General features: G+C 41.6%; 1 protein-coding gene across 6 annotated transcripts in view; it reads right to left on the reverse strand.

Moving 5' to 3' along the window:
* Nucleotides 1-16,894, reverse strand: part of LOC134344374 (serine/threonine-protein phosphatase 6 regulatory ankyrin repeat subunit A) — a 254,125-nt gene that overhangs the window by 17,635 nt on the left and 219,596 nt on the right. For all 6 annotated transcript variants that reach the window (XM_063044057.1, XM_063044056.1, XM_063044053.1 and 3 more), the window contains 9 exons: nucleotides 14,485-14,511; nucleotides 12,733-12,807; nucleotides 8,762-8,963; nucleotides 7,397-7,484; nucleotides 6,134-6,251; nucleotides 5,274-5,493; nucleotides 3,035-3,122; nucleotides 2,860-2,943; nucleotides 842-987 (listed from right to left, as the gene is read on the reverse strand). In XM_063044057.1, coding sequence (XP_062900127.1) covers nucleotides 842-987; nucleotides 2,860-2,943; nucleotides 3,035-3,122; nucleotides 5,274-5,493; nucleotides 6,134-6,251; nucleotides 7,397-7,484; nucleotides 8,762-8,963; nucleotides 12,733-12,807; nucleotides 14,485-14,511 — 1,048 coding nt within the window. The remainder of the gene's footprint in view (nucleotides 1-841; nucleotides 988-2,859; nucleotides 2,944-3,034; nucleotides 3,123-5,273; nucleotides 5,494-6,133; nucleotides 6,252-7,396; nucleotides 7,485-8,761; nucleotides 8,964-12,732; nucleotides 12,808-14,484; nucleotides 14,512-16,894) is intronic.

The following is a 16,894-nucleotide window of genomic DNA, read 5'->3' on the forward strand; positions in this document are numbered from 1 at the left end:
ATTGTAGCAACAACCAACAACCTTGCACTCAATGTCAGTAAGACCAAGGCACTGATTATGGTCTACAGGGAAGTCGAGGGAACACACACCAGTCCTCGAGGGATCAGAAGTGGAAAGGGTGAACAGTTTCTTGCTCCTGGGTGTCAACATCTCTGTGGATCTATCCTGGGCCCAACATATTGTAGCAATTACAAAGAAGGCATGGCAACGGCTATATATCATTAGGGGTTTGAGGAGACTTGGTTCGTCACCAAGATACTCACAAATTTCTAATGATGTACTGTGGAGAGCATTCTAACTGGTTGCAGCACCATCTGGTGAGGAGAGGCCACTGCACAGGATTGGAAAAAGCTGCAGAAAGTTGTAAACTCTGCCAGTTCCATCATGGGCACTAGCCTCTCCAGCATCCAGGACACTTTCAAAAGGTGATGCCTCAAGAAGTATGGCATCCATCATTTAAGGACCTAGAACATACCCTCTTCTCAAGGAGGAAGTACAGGAGTCTGAAGATACACACTCAATGTAATGTTTCAGGAACAGGTTCTTCCCCTCCACTATCAGATTTCTGAATGGACAGTGAACCCATAAACATTACCTCAGTATTCTATCCCTCTCTTATTGCACTATATATTACTGTATAGAAAAACTGCATTTTGTATTTAAGATCAATAATGTGCAAAAAAATTCCCAATTCTAAAGCAAACAGCATACCATGTACAAAAATAATTTTGATGACTTCAGATAATTAAATGTGTAAACTACTCACAATCTTGCAGGTCAGCATTGATTTTAGTGTTCCATTGTCTCAGTAAATTCAGTAAAGGATAAACAATATGCTTACCAACTGCATTAGTCTGTCCATTCTCTGCAGCCATCATTATTGGCGTTTTTCCAGTTGAATCTGCAGTATTTACTTGGGCATTATGGCTGAGAAGAAGCTGTAAACATTCAACGTGATCTGTGAAAGCCGCAGCATGAAGTGGAGATCTGTGGCAAATACATTAAGTTACAGTTGTTTAATGGTGCTTACTACTTCCTTCAATTTTACAAACGGATAGATTAAGTACCTTTAAAAATTACTCTATTCCAGGTATTAGATATACAACCACAGACTGACTCACATCCTCCCACTTTAATTCCACTGGATTACTGTGTCAGTGAAGTACAATAAAGATTAAATGTAATTAGTTCTTTATGATATCCCTCAGAGGCGATATCTTGTTATCACTACAGGTAAGTGAATACTGCATACAGAGATTACCGATAGGATAAATTGCCATTTAGCCTTGCTTTGGTAGTACTGAAGGAATAACATTGGCAAAATAAAGGAGGAGTATTTGCAAATGCCATTTGATCTTAATAGTCACAGAGTAATACAGCATGGAAACAGGCCCTGCATCCCAACTGTCCATGCTGACCACAGCATCTTCTCTGCTAGTTGCACTTGCCCGTATTCAGCCCTTAACCCTCTAAGCCCTTCTCCCTATATACTTATACTATCCAAATGCATCATAAAATGTGGCAGTTGTACCTGCCATTTCTTTTGGGAATCTCATTCCAGGTACTCACTATATTTGGTGCAAAAAAGTTAACTCTCATCTCCTCTTTAAAATCCCTCCCCTTTTATCTATATCTGTGTCTTTGAGTTTTTGGACTCCTTAACCCTGGGGAAAAGGCTACGACTGTCCACCTCATCTATATCTGTATGATTTTATACATTTCTATGAGGCCCCCCCCCAATTCTATGATAAATAAAGATCCAGTGTGACCAACTGCTCCCCGTCACTCAGGCTATCTGCTCCAAGCAGCACGCATGTAAATTTCTTCTGCACCCTTTCCAGCTTGACAATGTCTTTCTGAGGAATGAAGATTGAGACTGGGTCAGTAGCTTTAAATTCCTGGACGTTAACATATCAGAATATCTGTCCAACACATAAGTGTTGTCACAAAGAAGACATGGCAGCACCTCCACTTTCTTAGAAGTTTGACAAGCTTTTACAAACTTCTATAGATGCACAGTGAAGAGTATCCTAACTGGTTGCATCACAGCCTAGTATGGAAACAACAAAGTCTAGGAATGGAAAAGGCTGCAAAAGTGGTAGATACATACAATCCATCACAGGCAAAGCCATCCCTACCGTGGCTAGCACAAGAAAGTAGCATATATTATCAAAGATCCCCACCATTCAGGTCATGACCTCTTCTCACTACGGTCATTGGGCAGAAGGCAGAGAAGCCTTGGGACTCACACCACCAGTTTTAGAACAGTTATTACCCTGCAACAATCAAGCTTCTGAACTGGCATTGATAACTTCAGTCACCGCTGCTCTGAACTGATTCTACGACCTACTTTTAAGGATTTGTTACAACTCATGTTCTCAGGATTATTTTTATTTGCAGTTCTTTTGCACATTGGTTGTTTGACAGTTTTCATCTGTTTATGTATAGTTTTTTTTTGTAAAATTCTATAGTGTTTCTTTAAGAATGCAGCTTTCAAAATGTTTATACAAAAGTGATGGAATATGCTAGTTAGTGCTGTGCTTGGGTAAATCAGGGAAGTAAGAACCAAGAATAGTAACAGCATGTGCAGGAATATCCAGCTTTGAGTGCATGGATATCAGTGTTGATAGTAACTAGGCTACAGAAATTTGATACATTTGATTGAAGATTTTGTCAAACATTTAAATTTAACCAAAGATTAAAAACAGGAATATTTTGTCCTAATTAGTGGATGATGTACTAGTCTACATGATAGATGGAAGAACTCATTGCAATAAATACTATTTTTCACTATAACATTACTATCATTTCCAATGACACTATGTAAATTAAGTGAGAAAAGAAGTATCATTTATTTACCTTCCTTTTCCATCTGTAGAATTTACAATGCTAGCACCTAGAACATCTATTAACATTTCTGCCGAACCTTCATTGTCATTTATTCTGAAAGGAAACAAAAACTGGCATTTAAAACTGGCTCCTTTTACTTGTGCTCATAAACAAGAAATTTTTGTGTTGCTGAAAATATACTTACACAGCACAGTGCAATGGACTAAAAGAATTGCCTTCCAGTTTCTGAAAAACCTCCTGTTCCAGCAGAAGTTCAACACAAGTATCATGACCTGAGGATAATAATAATAATAAAAAATCTATTATCAGTTTGAACTTTTACAATTAGTGTACATCAAAACACACCAGAAGTAAAAATCTGTAAAAACAAAAGACGACTTGGGGCAACTTACAAGCTAATACAAGCTACTCTGCTGCTTACTGAATTATACAGAATCTACCTTACTTAGTCTTATTTCTGTTGAAAGTGATAAAAATCGTTATGATAAAAAAGCTCAGACAAACATACATAGCTTGATGCGCTTAGATCAAATATTCACATTACAAAGGTAGACTGAGATAATAGGCCTTTGGAAATAATTATGCATTGCTTGCAGGACAGTATAATAAAGACACAGTGTAAAGGCATATCAGTATCACTAAGTGATGAAAATAGGTATTATAACATACTATAAATGAGAAAGACTGGAAGGCTGCAATGTGCCCAGAAAGATGAGGTGCTGTTCCTTTTAAGGCATTGTGTCTCATTATAATGTAGCAGGCACTCACAGATAGGTCAGATTGGGAGTAAGATACAGAAATTAAAGCAGGACAAAAGAAAGTTCAGAGTCACCATGAAAATGGAAAGCAGGCTGTCCGAAAGCGATCACGCAACTTGCATTTGGTTTCTCCAATGTAGGGAGAGGAGATTGTGAACACCGAATGCAGAACATTAGATCAAAAGAAGTGTGATTGAATCACTGCTTTACCTGTAAAGACTACTTAGGGTTCCTGGCTGGTAGGAAGTAGTAAAAGGACAAGTGCTGTATGATGGTCAATGGGAACAGAGCAGACCAGGAGTCACAAGGGCAACAGACCCTTCAAAAGGATGTAATGGTTCTTAAAAGTTTGTTGGAGCTGGTGGAAATTGTGAAGTATGATCCATTGAATGCAAAGGCTGATGGGTAGAAAATAAGGTTGAGAGAAACTTTACACTTGCTCCAAGGGACAAGAGCAAAGGTGCAGAAGATAGAAGAGATGCTGTCGTGGGCTCTGTCAACTGTGATAGCTGAAAAGCCAAGACTCAGGATGAAAGACATTCCAGAGACACCTAATGGAAACATTATCAGAAGAAATACATTAGAGACTAAGGGTGTCAGAGAATGGATTGCAATCCTCATAGATGACAGGGTAGGAGGAAGTAGAGTCAAGACATACTGTACACGCGAGTCAGTAGGTTTGCAATGGCTAGCTTTGCTCTGGTGAGGATGGAGACAGAGATAAAAAAAAAATTAAGGAAAGAGAGATGAATCATGTTAAGGTGTGACAAAGTCAATGAAAACATTGGTAGTTTCATGCACTCAAATAGAATTTAAAATTTAATTACTTTATCTGTCATTTTTCACCCTGCTGTTAATTATTGATTGACGATATTGCCTCAGCTATTCTCTCTTCTCTACTGCATGCTGTAACTTGATTCTGATCTATAACTACTTTCCCAACCATTGCCCCCTACCTCATCCCCCCAAAACCCCTGCCATGCCCATTACCCCATTAGACTGGAGGAATTCTGACAACCTTCCCCATGAAAACTCAAGTCTCATTTGATCACAGATCTCCCCTTTATCCTATACATTCCACCTCACGCCAAACTCTCTACAAAGGAAAACTGGTATATTTTTCATCCATTTCCAGTTCTGATGAAGGATCTTTGATGTGAATTGCTAAGTCTTTCCACAGATGATGTCCATTAAGCTGAACACTTCCAGCAGTTTGTTTTAGTTTTGTGTTCAATAATATACAGTTCACAAATACTATGACTACATACAACTGGCAAAATTCTACAATAATTCGTTGTAAATAGTGAGGAAAAGGTAATCAGAAGAAAGGTGTTTACTGTGGTATTAGAGGAAAGACAGGTTTATTAGAAAAAGTGTCCTAACTAAACTATTTAAAAATATGGGACCTGTATTCAGGACGTAAATAAATAATATTGAATGGACTGTCTAGAAGAAGATGAAGAGCGTCTTTATTGCATTTCTAATTAGCAAAAAGAACAAACTGTAATCATAAAACTATTAGTTCAGTTTAATTCCAGAACTACCCACTAGGTGAACAGAAATGTTTAATGCAACAGATTAACATTTTTTGTTAGTTTTGAATGTGATTTGTTTACCAACACAATTTTATTTTGCAATCATAGATATGAGTTCCAAGTTATGTACCGTTATAACAAGCCCAGTGCAGAGGTGTGTAACCATGATTGTCTGAAACTGTAGGAACAATATCCACTGAAGACGCAGCTTGAAGGAGGGCTCCAAGTACTCCAACATGTCCACAGGCTGCTGCCAAGTGCAGAGATGTCCGGCCCTTGCAGTCCCGAATTAAGAAGTTAGCACTGTGTTGAAGCAAAGTTTCGACACACTCTTCGTGGCCAGTAACTGCCTACAAAATATTTTTTTAAAAAATTGTAACAATATGCTACACATGAAATTGTACTGCGTCCAAAGATAAAGATAAGTACTAGTCTCGCATATTGTAAATAAATTCACTGCAATATGAAACTCATTAGCTGTAGTAAATCTCCCAAGCCTCTTGTGTTTATACTTCAGATGTTACTTATGCTCTTTAAATATAAAATTCTGACCATCTGTTCTACTCTGCAGAGGCACCGCAAAACTTGGTCTGATATTTGTCCCTAACTCAAAATCCTGCCAGCTTCCAGCAGGCTTTTGGTTTATTATCCAAAAATGCAAGTGAAACAAACCATCCAATTTCTCTTAAAAAAACGCTTCCTTCGAAAAGATGATTCTTGTTTTTAAACTTTCCATAATGTAAATATTCATAAACAATTCATTAAAAGCCACCTGCTACTGTTACATTGGAACTACTTATTATGTATAGTTGTCTAAGTTTAATATGTCCACTGAGAACTAACAATCTGTGTTACATCGTTACCTACATATTCTATATAGCAAAAATAGTATCTTCACAGATGATCTTAGATTAAGAAAGGATCTAGTGCATTAGGATCTTAGATTAGTTTGCTCATAAAAATGAGAGCAGAAACATAACAAAGTCTCACCCCTCTATGTAAGGCAGTTCGTCCCCATTTGTCTTTGGCATCTACATTTGCTCCCTTATTAAGAAGTGAGTATACACAATCTGTATGTCCATTCAAAACTGACAGCATCAAAGGCGTTCTAGAACAAAGAAATCATTTTCATCATTATCATCCATTTGAAGATAAATGTAATTAAACCAGAGATATATTATGAATATAATTCTGAACGCAAGAAAAACAAAGTAAGTTGGATGATTTTAAGAATAATATTTTTTCTCTATTGTCTTTATCCCACTCTTTTATCATAGCTAATTCACGGCTTTCCACTTTGTCCGTCTTCTGAATATATCCTGGAATTTTCTATTTGTTCACCTTGCAACCTGTAATGGCTTGATTTATCAATGACCTCCTTTGGATCGTAAGATCAGGAGGAAGGATGCTTATTAACAACTTAACAATGCTTAAATCCCAGTGGAACAGTTTCTACTGACAGGAGAAGGGGCAAAGTCGGGTTACAAGCACCTTAAAACAAGTCACTTTGGGCAGATGGGGCTCATCAGCTGTGGTTGGCAGGTCATCCCAGAGAAGGAAAACTCTGATGTCAAAGCTTCGCTGCATTGTGACTATACCTACTCATAGGGCAGGCTTCGGGAGTAAACCCTGAGGAAAAATCCAGAGCTGGAGTCCCTAAGGTAGTCTCAGATTGAGTTTAACACTGACTGGCAACTCTTGCGATGCCACTGGTGCCAAGCTGTATTGGTCTCTGCCATTGATTTGGATGCATCAGCTTCATGGACGGGAGAATCTGCTACAGGGGCAACAGCTTGCTCTTCATATCGTACCGCCCTGGTTTGCGTACCTGTAGACAACTAGAATGCCATATCCACGGTTGACCCTGATCAATGGAGGTCTGACAGATATGGTTGCTCAGTAATCAATAATCAATATTTGGAGCAGACTTGATGGGCTAAATGACCTAATTCTGCTCCTATGACTTATGGTCTAATACTGATAACATACTGAACAATATGGCAAATTCTGTCCAGCCACTAGCTACAGAGTAGTTGGTCATTGCAAACATGAGCAATAGATAAATACAATTAGCAATGATGAAGAGAAAGCATTTTATATTAGGCATATAACTTTCCTCTACTTTCTCTAAAAACAATTTCGAGTAAAATGCATCAATATTTTGCCTACAATTTATTTCAATAAAATGTTTTATTTGGATATAAAATGTGCCCTTTTTTAGAATATGAAATCTAGCAAAAATATATTACTCACTGCCCATTTCCATCTTGAATATCCACTGCTGTGTACAGGTCTGTATTACCTATTAGTAGCCGTAGGCACTCTGAATGGCCATTTGTTGCTGTAAAATAAGTAAATTTTAAAAATCAATAGAATACTAAGTTCACAAAATACTGAACACAAGAAAATCTGCAGATGCTGGAAATTCAAGCAACACACACAAAATGCTGGTGGAACGCAGCAGGCCAGGGAGTATCTATAGGAAGAAGTACAGTCGACATTTTGGGTCGAGACCCTTCGTCAGGACTAACTGAAAAAAGAGATGGTAAGAGTTTTGAAAATGGGAGGGGGACAGGGAGATCCGAAATGATAGGAGAAGACAGGAGGGGGAGGGATGAAGCCAAGAGCTGGGACGTTGATTGGCAAAAGGGATACAAGGCTGGAGAAGGGGGAGTATCATGGGACGGAAGGCCTTGGAGGAAAGAAGGGGGGAGGGGAGCACCAGAGGAAGATGGAAAACAGGCAAGGAGTTATTGTGAGAGAGAGAGAGAGAGATAGAGATAGAGATAGAGAGAGAGAGAGAGAGAGAGAGAGAGAGAGAGATAAATAAATAATACATTAGGGATGGGGTAAGAAGGGGAGGAGGGGCATTAACAAAAGTTAGAAAAATCAGTGTTCATGCCATCAGGTTGGAGGCTAGAGATGAAGCCACACTCAGGTTGGAGGAACAACACCTTATCTTCCATCTGGATGGTTGGCCCTCAGATAGTGCTCCAAGGAACTACGGTGGTGATTATCCTAATTTACCTCCACCCACCACAAACATATTTCTTTGTGTGTGGTATTGCTCCAGTCATTGGATTGTTTTGCTATTGATGCCAAGAATACTAAGAGTCGCTGATACTAAACTCAGCCAAATGTTACCTTGAAACTAAAAACGTTCATTTTCATCTCACATCTGTAGTTCAAATTCTTAGCCCAGCAAAGTGATAACTTTTTCTCTAAAAGTAACATGCATTAACTTAGGCAAATTAACAAAGGGTTGGCGCTATAGAGCTAGTGCTGTCTGCATGAAGCTTGCATATTCTCCCTGGGAGGTGCTCTGGTTTCCTCGATATCTTACCAATGAGGATGTGTAAGAAATGTCTTGATCATTTTTTCCCTCTGGTAAACTAGTGAAAGGCTTCTCCCATTCCCTTTTACTGACTCTCCCAGAAACACGATTGTACCAGATCTAGACAAAATATATTTTACAAGATACAAATCCATCTTTCCTGTCCACCTTAGTATGCAATGACATGCCTCCAATACAGATTTTGCACTGATATTTTATAATTTAAATCCAGGACATGTATCTTAAAGGAGTGCAATCAATCTATCATTAAATACAATACAAACCTGCAGCATGAATTGGAGTTCTTTTTGTCACATAATCTTTCACAAGAATGGATGCTCCCTGATTGATTAAAACATCCACACACTCCACGTGTCCTTTGAAAGCTGCTAGGTCCAATGGTGTGCGTCCATTATTATTTCTCACATCCAAATCTAAGAGGGACTGTACCAGTACCTCTAAAGCTTGGTGGTGACCATGATACGCCTGTAAACCATACAATAGTCATTTTACAAAAACATGTATTTTTAAAAAATTTAAAAATCAACAAATGAAAACGTTTTCATTATCAAACATGTACCTGAAAACATTGTGTCACAAAGCAATGATTAAAAATGCCTACAACTGCATTGGTATTTTGCAGTTGTAAATAATATAGTCTTGTGGCAACCCACTTTCTAGCACACACGAACGGGCTCACGAAACAGTGCACGCAGGCAGAGAGGCCGGCCCCAAAAAGGGCGCCAGGCCATCTTCACCAGCAGGGGGAAAATCCCGCACGCGGAAAGGGTCTGGGAATATGCATTCCCCACAGCAGTCCCGCCCAGGGAGGGTGGGAACGGGAAAGCTTTAAAGCCGACTGCGAAGTTTGAATAAATCTCTTTTATCACAACTCCAACTCACTGACTCCGTGTGGTTATTCTAGCGCTGTGTGTAGCACACCGCTACAATTGGTGACCCCGACGGCGCAAACGATATTTGGGCCAAAGATGACCAATGCCGCATCTGTTCATGCAGTTTCGTTACAACTGACAAGCTTTTGGCCGCTGAGACTCCATCTGTGGTTTGAACAAGCAGAAGCACAATTCCACATTCGGCAGGTAACCTCGGAGTCCACTCGTTACTACTACGTGCTGAGCTCCCTCGACCAGGAGACAGCTGCACAAATTGAGGAGTTTATACAGTTGCCCCCGGAGAACGGCAAATACACAGCATTCAAAGCCCTGCTCAAAAGGACTTTTGGACTCTCACATGCGGTGACTACCGCAGACTGAACGAGGCTACAATGCCAGACCGCTACCCTGTGCCGCACATTCAAGACTTCACAGCAAACCTACACGATGCAAGGATCTTTTCCAAGGTAGACCTTGTCCGGGGATACCATCAAATCCCGGTACATCCGGACGACATCCCCAAAACAGCACTCATCACCCCGTTCTGACTTTTCGAATTCCTCCGAATGCCGTTCGTCTAAAGAATGCCACACAGACGTTCCAGCGGCTAATGGACGCAGTGGGACGCAACCTGGACTTTGCATTCATCTATTTGGACGACATCCTCATAGCCAGCAGTAGTCGGCAGGAGCATCTGTCCCACCTCCGTCAACTCTACTCCCGCCTGAGCGAATTCGGCCTTACAATCAATCCAGCCAAATGCCAGTTCGGACTTGACACCATCGACTTCCTGGGCCACAGGATTACTAAAGACGGGGCAACCCCGCTGCCCAAGGTAGATGCGGTCCGCCACTTCCCCCGACCCAACACAATCAAAGGCCTGCAGGAATTCGTGGGTATGGTGAATTTCTACCACCGTTTCCTCCCCTCAGCAGCCCGAACCATGCGACCCCTGTTCACTCTGATGTCGGGTAAGGGCAAGGACATTACCTGGGACAAAGAGGCCGCAGCCGCTTTCGTTAAAACCAAAGAAGCCTTGGCAAACACCGCGATGCTAGTGCACCCCAGAACGGACGCTCCTACTGCCCTCACGGTGGACGCATCCAACACATCAGTCGGCGGAGTGCTGGAACAACTCATCGAGGGTTGCTGGCAACCCCTGGTGTTCTTCAGCAAACACCTACGACCACCTGAACTCAAATACAGTGCTTTCGACCGGGAGCTATTGGCACTATACCTGGCAATCCGGCATTTCAGATACTTCTTAGAAGGTAGGCCCTTCACCGCGTTCACAGACCACAAACCGCTTACCTTTGCGTTCATGAAGGTGTCCGACCCCGGTCATCCCGCCAGCAGCAACATCTGTCCTACATCTCCAAGTACACGATGGACATCCGGCATGTCTCGGGAAAGGACAACGTCGTGGCGGACGCACTTTCCAGACCGACCATACAGGCCCTGTCCCAGGGGGTGGACTATGCAGCGCTGGCAGAGGCACAGCAGGCAGACGCTGAGATCCCCAGTTACAGGACTGCAGTCTCCGGTTTGCAGCTCCAAGACCTCCCCGTAGGCCCAGGTGAGAGGACCCTACTATGTGACGTCGCTACCGGCCAACCCCGCCCTGTCGTCCCAGCAGCCTGGTGCTGGCAGGTTTTCGAATCCATTCACAACTTAGCGCACCCCTCCATCAGGACAACCGTCTGGCTGGTCGCCAACAGGTTCGTGTGGCATGGGCTTCGTAAACAGGTCAGTGAATGGGCCAAAACATGCACGCAGTGCCAAACGGCCAAGGTACAGCGGCACACCAAGGCTCCGCCGCAGCGGTTCGAACCCACCCGCCGGAGGTTCGACCACATCCATGTGGATATCGTGGGGCCCCTGCCAGTGTCGCGAGGAGTGCGGTACCTCCTACTATGATAGACCAGTTCACCAGATGGCGAGGCAGTCCCGCTCACCGACACCACCTCCGAATCCTGTGCCCGAGCACTGATCGCAACCTGGGTAGCCCGCTTCGGGGTACCGGCCCACATTACCTGCGAAAGGGGCGCCCAGTTCACCTCCAGCCTGTGGTCAGCTATGGCCAGCCTTTTAGGAACACAGCTACACCACACAACTGCCTACCACCCACAGTCAAACGGGCTGGTGGAGCGTTTCCACCGTCACCTGAAGTCGGCTCTCATGGCCCGCCTGGAAGGGCCTAACTGGGCGGAGGAACTTCCATGGGTCCTGCTCGGAATCCGCATGGCGCCCAAGGAAGATCTACACACCTCGTCGGCCGAGTTGGTGTACGGCGTACCCCTGGTCGTCCCAGGAGAGTTCATACCAGCCACAAGGGGGCAAGAGGAAGAACCCACAGCAGTCCTGGACAGACTACGGGAGAGACTCGGTAACCTGGCCCCCATACCCACTTCACAGCACAGACAGAGCCCGACCTGCATACTCAAAGACCTGCAGAACTGTAAGTTTCTTTTTGTACGATGGGGCGGACACCGGGCACCGCTACAGCGGCCCTACGAGGGGCCGTTTAAGGTGATCAGGAACAACGGGTCCACGTTCGTGCTGGACATTGGGGGGAGAGAGGAGGTTTTCACGGTGGACCGACTCAAACCGGCCCATGTGGACTTGGCGCAGCCGGTCCAGGCTCAGGCACCGCAGCGCAGGGGCAGACCTCCCAAACAGAGGGTGATCCAGACTGTGGACATTGGGGGAGGTATCGCCGGTTCTGGGGGAGGTTATGTGGCGACCCACTTTCCAGCACACACGAACTGGCTCACAACAGCGCGCGCAGGCAGAGGGCCGGCCCCAAAAAGGGCGCCAGGCCATCTTCACCAGCAGGGGAAAAATCCCACGTGCGGAAAGGGTCTGGGAATATGCATTCCCCACAGCAGTCCCGCCCAGGGAGGGCGGGAACGGGAAAGCTTTAAAGCCGGCCGCGAAGTTTGAATAAATCTCTTTTATCGCAACTTCAACTCGCTGACTCCATGTGGTTATTCTAGTGCTGTGTGTAGCACACCGCTACAGTCTCTTTAATTAACACAATAGCTTATTAACATTCTATATTCCTACTTAGTATCAAATCTATTTTAATTTTACTATGAGATGAAATGTGGCTTTACAATCATTTTTAATAGCAAATAACATACACAATTACAGCATTTTCTACATCTAATTTAATAAAAGTCCAGGATGTATGAAAGCAATCAAATCTCAAGCTGGGAAGGTGCATTCTGAAAGTAATATTATAAACTAAGATTTGGTGCAGTATACTAAATTTGTACCATGAGAGCATCAGTAGTCAAGAAAAAAGTTAATTCAGCTTATATTTTACAGTCCACATACATACATAAATAGTTGCTACTTACAGCCAAATGCAATGGACTGATGGGCGCTCTGTTATCAGAATCATTTAGCATGTCTGTACCTGAAGTTTCCATCAACTAATAAATCAGAGAAGATACTTTAGAAAGTCATAGCATTAATGTAGCTGACACAAGGTCTAGAGCCATATAAATGTAATTGACACTGTGGGTACTCTGTTCTAAACATACCAATCATTTTCACTATAAAGAACAATCCTTAACGTTAAGAGTCAGAGAGAAAGATTATTTTGATACTATTATTAAATAGTAACATAAATGTCAGCCAATGCAGCTATATCAGTAAAGTTAGTTGTCCACTCAAGGAACTGATATAATTAACTACTGACATATAGTAATTAGCTATTGGAAATACATATCGATTGGTTGCATCAGAATATTACCTTTGGAGATGTATAACAAACGGTAGAGATAAAATAATTGAGAATAAAGAATCAAGAAATGGTTAGTAGACCTTAGCTATGTCATATATTTCAGAATTCCATTTTCAAGAAAAAGTGAGATTGTTACAACAAGCCTTCAAAGAACACTAGTGGGTATTGGAACTTTGGAAGTATAGGTTAAAAGCTTCAACAGGCATGCAAATCTGCATAAAATCTTGTGACCTAACAGCACAAAATTTTACAAAGGAGCTGTAAGTATTCATCAAGGAAGGTGTCTATTCTCCAAAACAATTGTTCACCCAGTTAGCGGACCTTTGAATATTCTCAGGCATTTTTATTCAAGGGATGAGAAACCTGCTACAAGCTTCAATGCAGCAAGATTGCCCTACTTTGGACCTTGGTACCCATAGACCTGTATTGTCTGCAAGGGACAAGGAAACAGACATTCCATGGATAGCAAAACAAATGCAAAATCTTAAGGCTGCAATGACATGCGAAAGTCAACCTTTTCACGGATCTAACAGTCCCGTGATTAGGCTAGGATTAAGCAGGGGGATTGCTGGGCAGTGTGGCTTGAAGGGCCTATTCCATGCTGCATCTCAATAAATAAATAAATAGATTTCTCTGCATGTTTTACTTTGTCAAAAAAAGTGGAGCATACTTTTGATTTTCTGCAGTCTTACAGGGAGGAAAATGACTAGCTTCACACTTTTCTCACTATCCATAGCAGTTGGCAGAAGGCAGAAAGCAGGCTTTTCCTCCTCCGCCACCATTTTAAGTAACTTCATTTCACAGATTTCATCCTTATTAACTTGATCAAAAGGAAATATTAAATGTTACCAGCTGGCACGAAGTCAGAGTAATACAGCATGGAAACAGGTCCCTCAACCCAAATCATCCACACCAACCATGGTGCCCACCAAGCTAGTGCCATTTCCCCATGTTTAGCCCATATCCCTCAGAATTCATGTTACTTAAATGTTGTTATTGCATCTGCCTCAAACCATTTTTTCTGGCAGCTCATTCCATTTATGCACCACCCTCTGTGTGGTTGCCCCTTAGGCCCCTTTTTAAATCTTTTATCCTTCACCTTAAAGGTATGCTCTCTAATTTTTAGTTCTCCTTTCCTGAGGTGGGGGAAGGAGGATTATGTGGACTTCTGCTTGAAAGTCAGGCACCAAATGCATTGTATCAAACAAAACATTTGTTAAGTGACAAATGAAATAGAACCTTTTGTTTAGCAAAGATTTGTTATGTGTATGTTCACTAAGACTTGTACATTAGGTTGTCCAAGGCCATGTTTAAAAGCTATATTGATACTGATACGATATAAAGTACAAAATAGATAACGTACCACATCTAGCGGAGTTTCATTTGCAATCTGGAAGATTTTAAAAAGAAACAAAAATGTATAATTGCATAGTTCAAATATCACACTATAAACACCCACCTTCAAACTGGAGGGTATATTCCACATTACAATCTTTAAATTCCTTATTCTTTAAAAACTGTGTGGAAGTTACAACAAATACATACAAAACATTTTAGAGTCACATAACTAGCTATACAATATTTATGGGTTAGAAGAAAATCTTTTACTAAGAACACTAAATGGTGGAAATGTTTTTGTTTTATTTTAGATTTCCAAGTCTTAAGTTTTTTGAGTTTCATTTAAAATACTTCGACCATACCAATAAACAATAGGCTTTTCGGAGTATTCTGATGAAAATTTATCAATTAAAATTCTTTAAAAGATCTGTATAAGTTTAAATGATTTTCCTTGCACACATGGAGAAAGCTGCAAAACTGGAGGAGCTTCAGGGCTTCTGTCACAAGTCCACGCAAATGTGAAATGGGATATTGCAAACTGGAAAGCTGGATACAAAATTGGCTTGCTCATTGTAGAAACAAGGCAGTGGTGGAGGGGTATTTTTCTGATTGGAGGTCTGAGACCAGTGGTGTTCCACAAGGATCAATATTGGGAGCTCTATTGTTCAATGTGTTTGAAAATGTAGATGGTCTGATTAGTCAGACTGCAGACAACACAAAAATTGGTGGAGTTATGGATAGTAAAGAAGATTGTCATGGAAATACGGGCAGAGAAATGGCAGTTGGAGTTTAATCCAGACAATTGTGAAATGATTTATTTTACAAAGTCAAATGTAAAAGGACAGTGTATTATAAATGGCAGGACCTTTAGGACTATTGACATATGCATATGGGGACCTTGGGGTGCAAGTCTATAGCTCTTTGAAAATGGCAACACATTTAAGATTTGACTAGAGGGGCCGAGATGGCCTGTTTCCGTGCTTTAATTGTTATATGGTTAAGATGCTAAAGAATCACAGAGCGAGCCTGCCTTTATTGGTCGGGACACAAAAATAAAGGTTGGCAACTCATGTTGCAGCTGTATAAAACTTTGGTTAAGCCACATTTGGAGTAATGTCTGCTGGTCTGGTTGCTAACAGGATACAGAAGAGACTCTCCAGGATATTGCCTGGATTGGAGTGTACTTGCTATAAGCAAAAAGCAGTGGTTGGACAAACTTGGATTGTTTGTTTTGAGGTGTGGAAGGCCGAAGAGGTGACCTGATAATATTAAGAGGTACATAGATAAGGCAGATGGTCAGTGTCCTTTTCCCCAGTGTGGAAGCGTCAACTAGAGGGTATTGGTTTATGGTGAGAGGGGAGTTTAAAAGAAATATGGGAGGCAAGTTTCTTTTTACATGGAGTGCTAAGTACCTGGAACATGCTGCTAGGTAGTGGCAGTAACATTTAAAAGAGGCACTTAGGCAGAATACGGACAGTCAGTGAATAGAAGAATAAAGATAATGCACAGACACAAATAACTTAGTTGGCACCATGGTCGGTGCAGATGTGGTTGAGCTGTAGGCCCTGTTTCTGTACTGCACTTTCTGTTCACTAGGAATCAATTTTCCATATGCTGTTAATAAAGAAATCACAAGCTTCGGGTAACTTAACATTTAATTCTACTGCAACATCTGGTCCAATGTAATTGATTGAAAACATTAACATGAGAAAATCTGCAGATGCTGGAAATTCAAGCAACACACACAAAATACTGGTGGAACGCAGCACATCTATAGATGATGCCTGGCCTGCTGCATTCCACCAGCATTTTGTGTGTGTTGCTTGAATGAAAACATTACCAGTCTGTTAGCTCCTCAATTATTAATAAGACATTTAAAATTAATAAATGACAAATAAGTTGCCTGAGCACCAAATCATTTGATCACAATCTTTGCTATGAATGCATTCAAAGTTCAAAGTAAAATTTATTACCAGAGTACATACATGTCACCACGTACAACCCTGAGTTTCTTTTTCTATAGGCATACCTGGCAAATCTATAGAACAGTGACTGTAAGCAAACTGTGAAAATGCAGATATAAATAAATAGCAATAAATAACGAGCATGAAATAACAATATAACAAAGTCCTTAAATGAGTGTAAGCTATCCCCTTTTGTTCAAGAACCTGATGGTTGAGGGGTAGTAACTGTTTTTGAACCTGGTGGTGCAAGTCCCAAGGATCCTGTACCTTCTACCTGATGGCAACAGTGAGAAAAGAGCATGGCCTAGGTGGTGAGGATCGTTGATGATGGATGCTGCTTTTCTATGGTAACGTTTCAACGGTTGGGAGCGTCTTACTTGTGATGTCCTGGGCTGATTCCACTACATTTTGTTGGACTTTCCACTCAAAGGCATAGGTGTTCCCATACCAGCCCACAAAGCAGCCAATCAG

This window comes from Mobula hypostoma, chromosome 3 (genome assembly GCF_963921235.1).
Source record: "Mobula hypostoma chromosome 3, sMobHyp1.1, whole genome shotgun sequence".
In the NCBI taxonomy this organism is placed as follows: Eukaryota; Metazoa; Chordata; class Chondrichthyes; order Myliobatiformes; family Myliobatidae; genus Mobula; species Mobula hypostoma.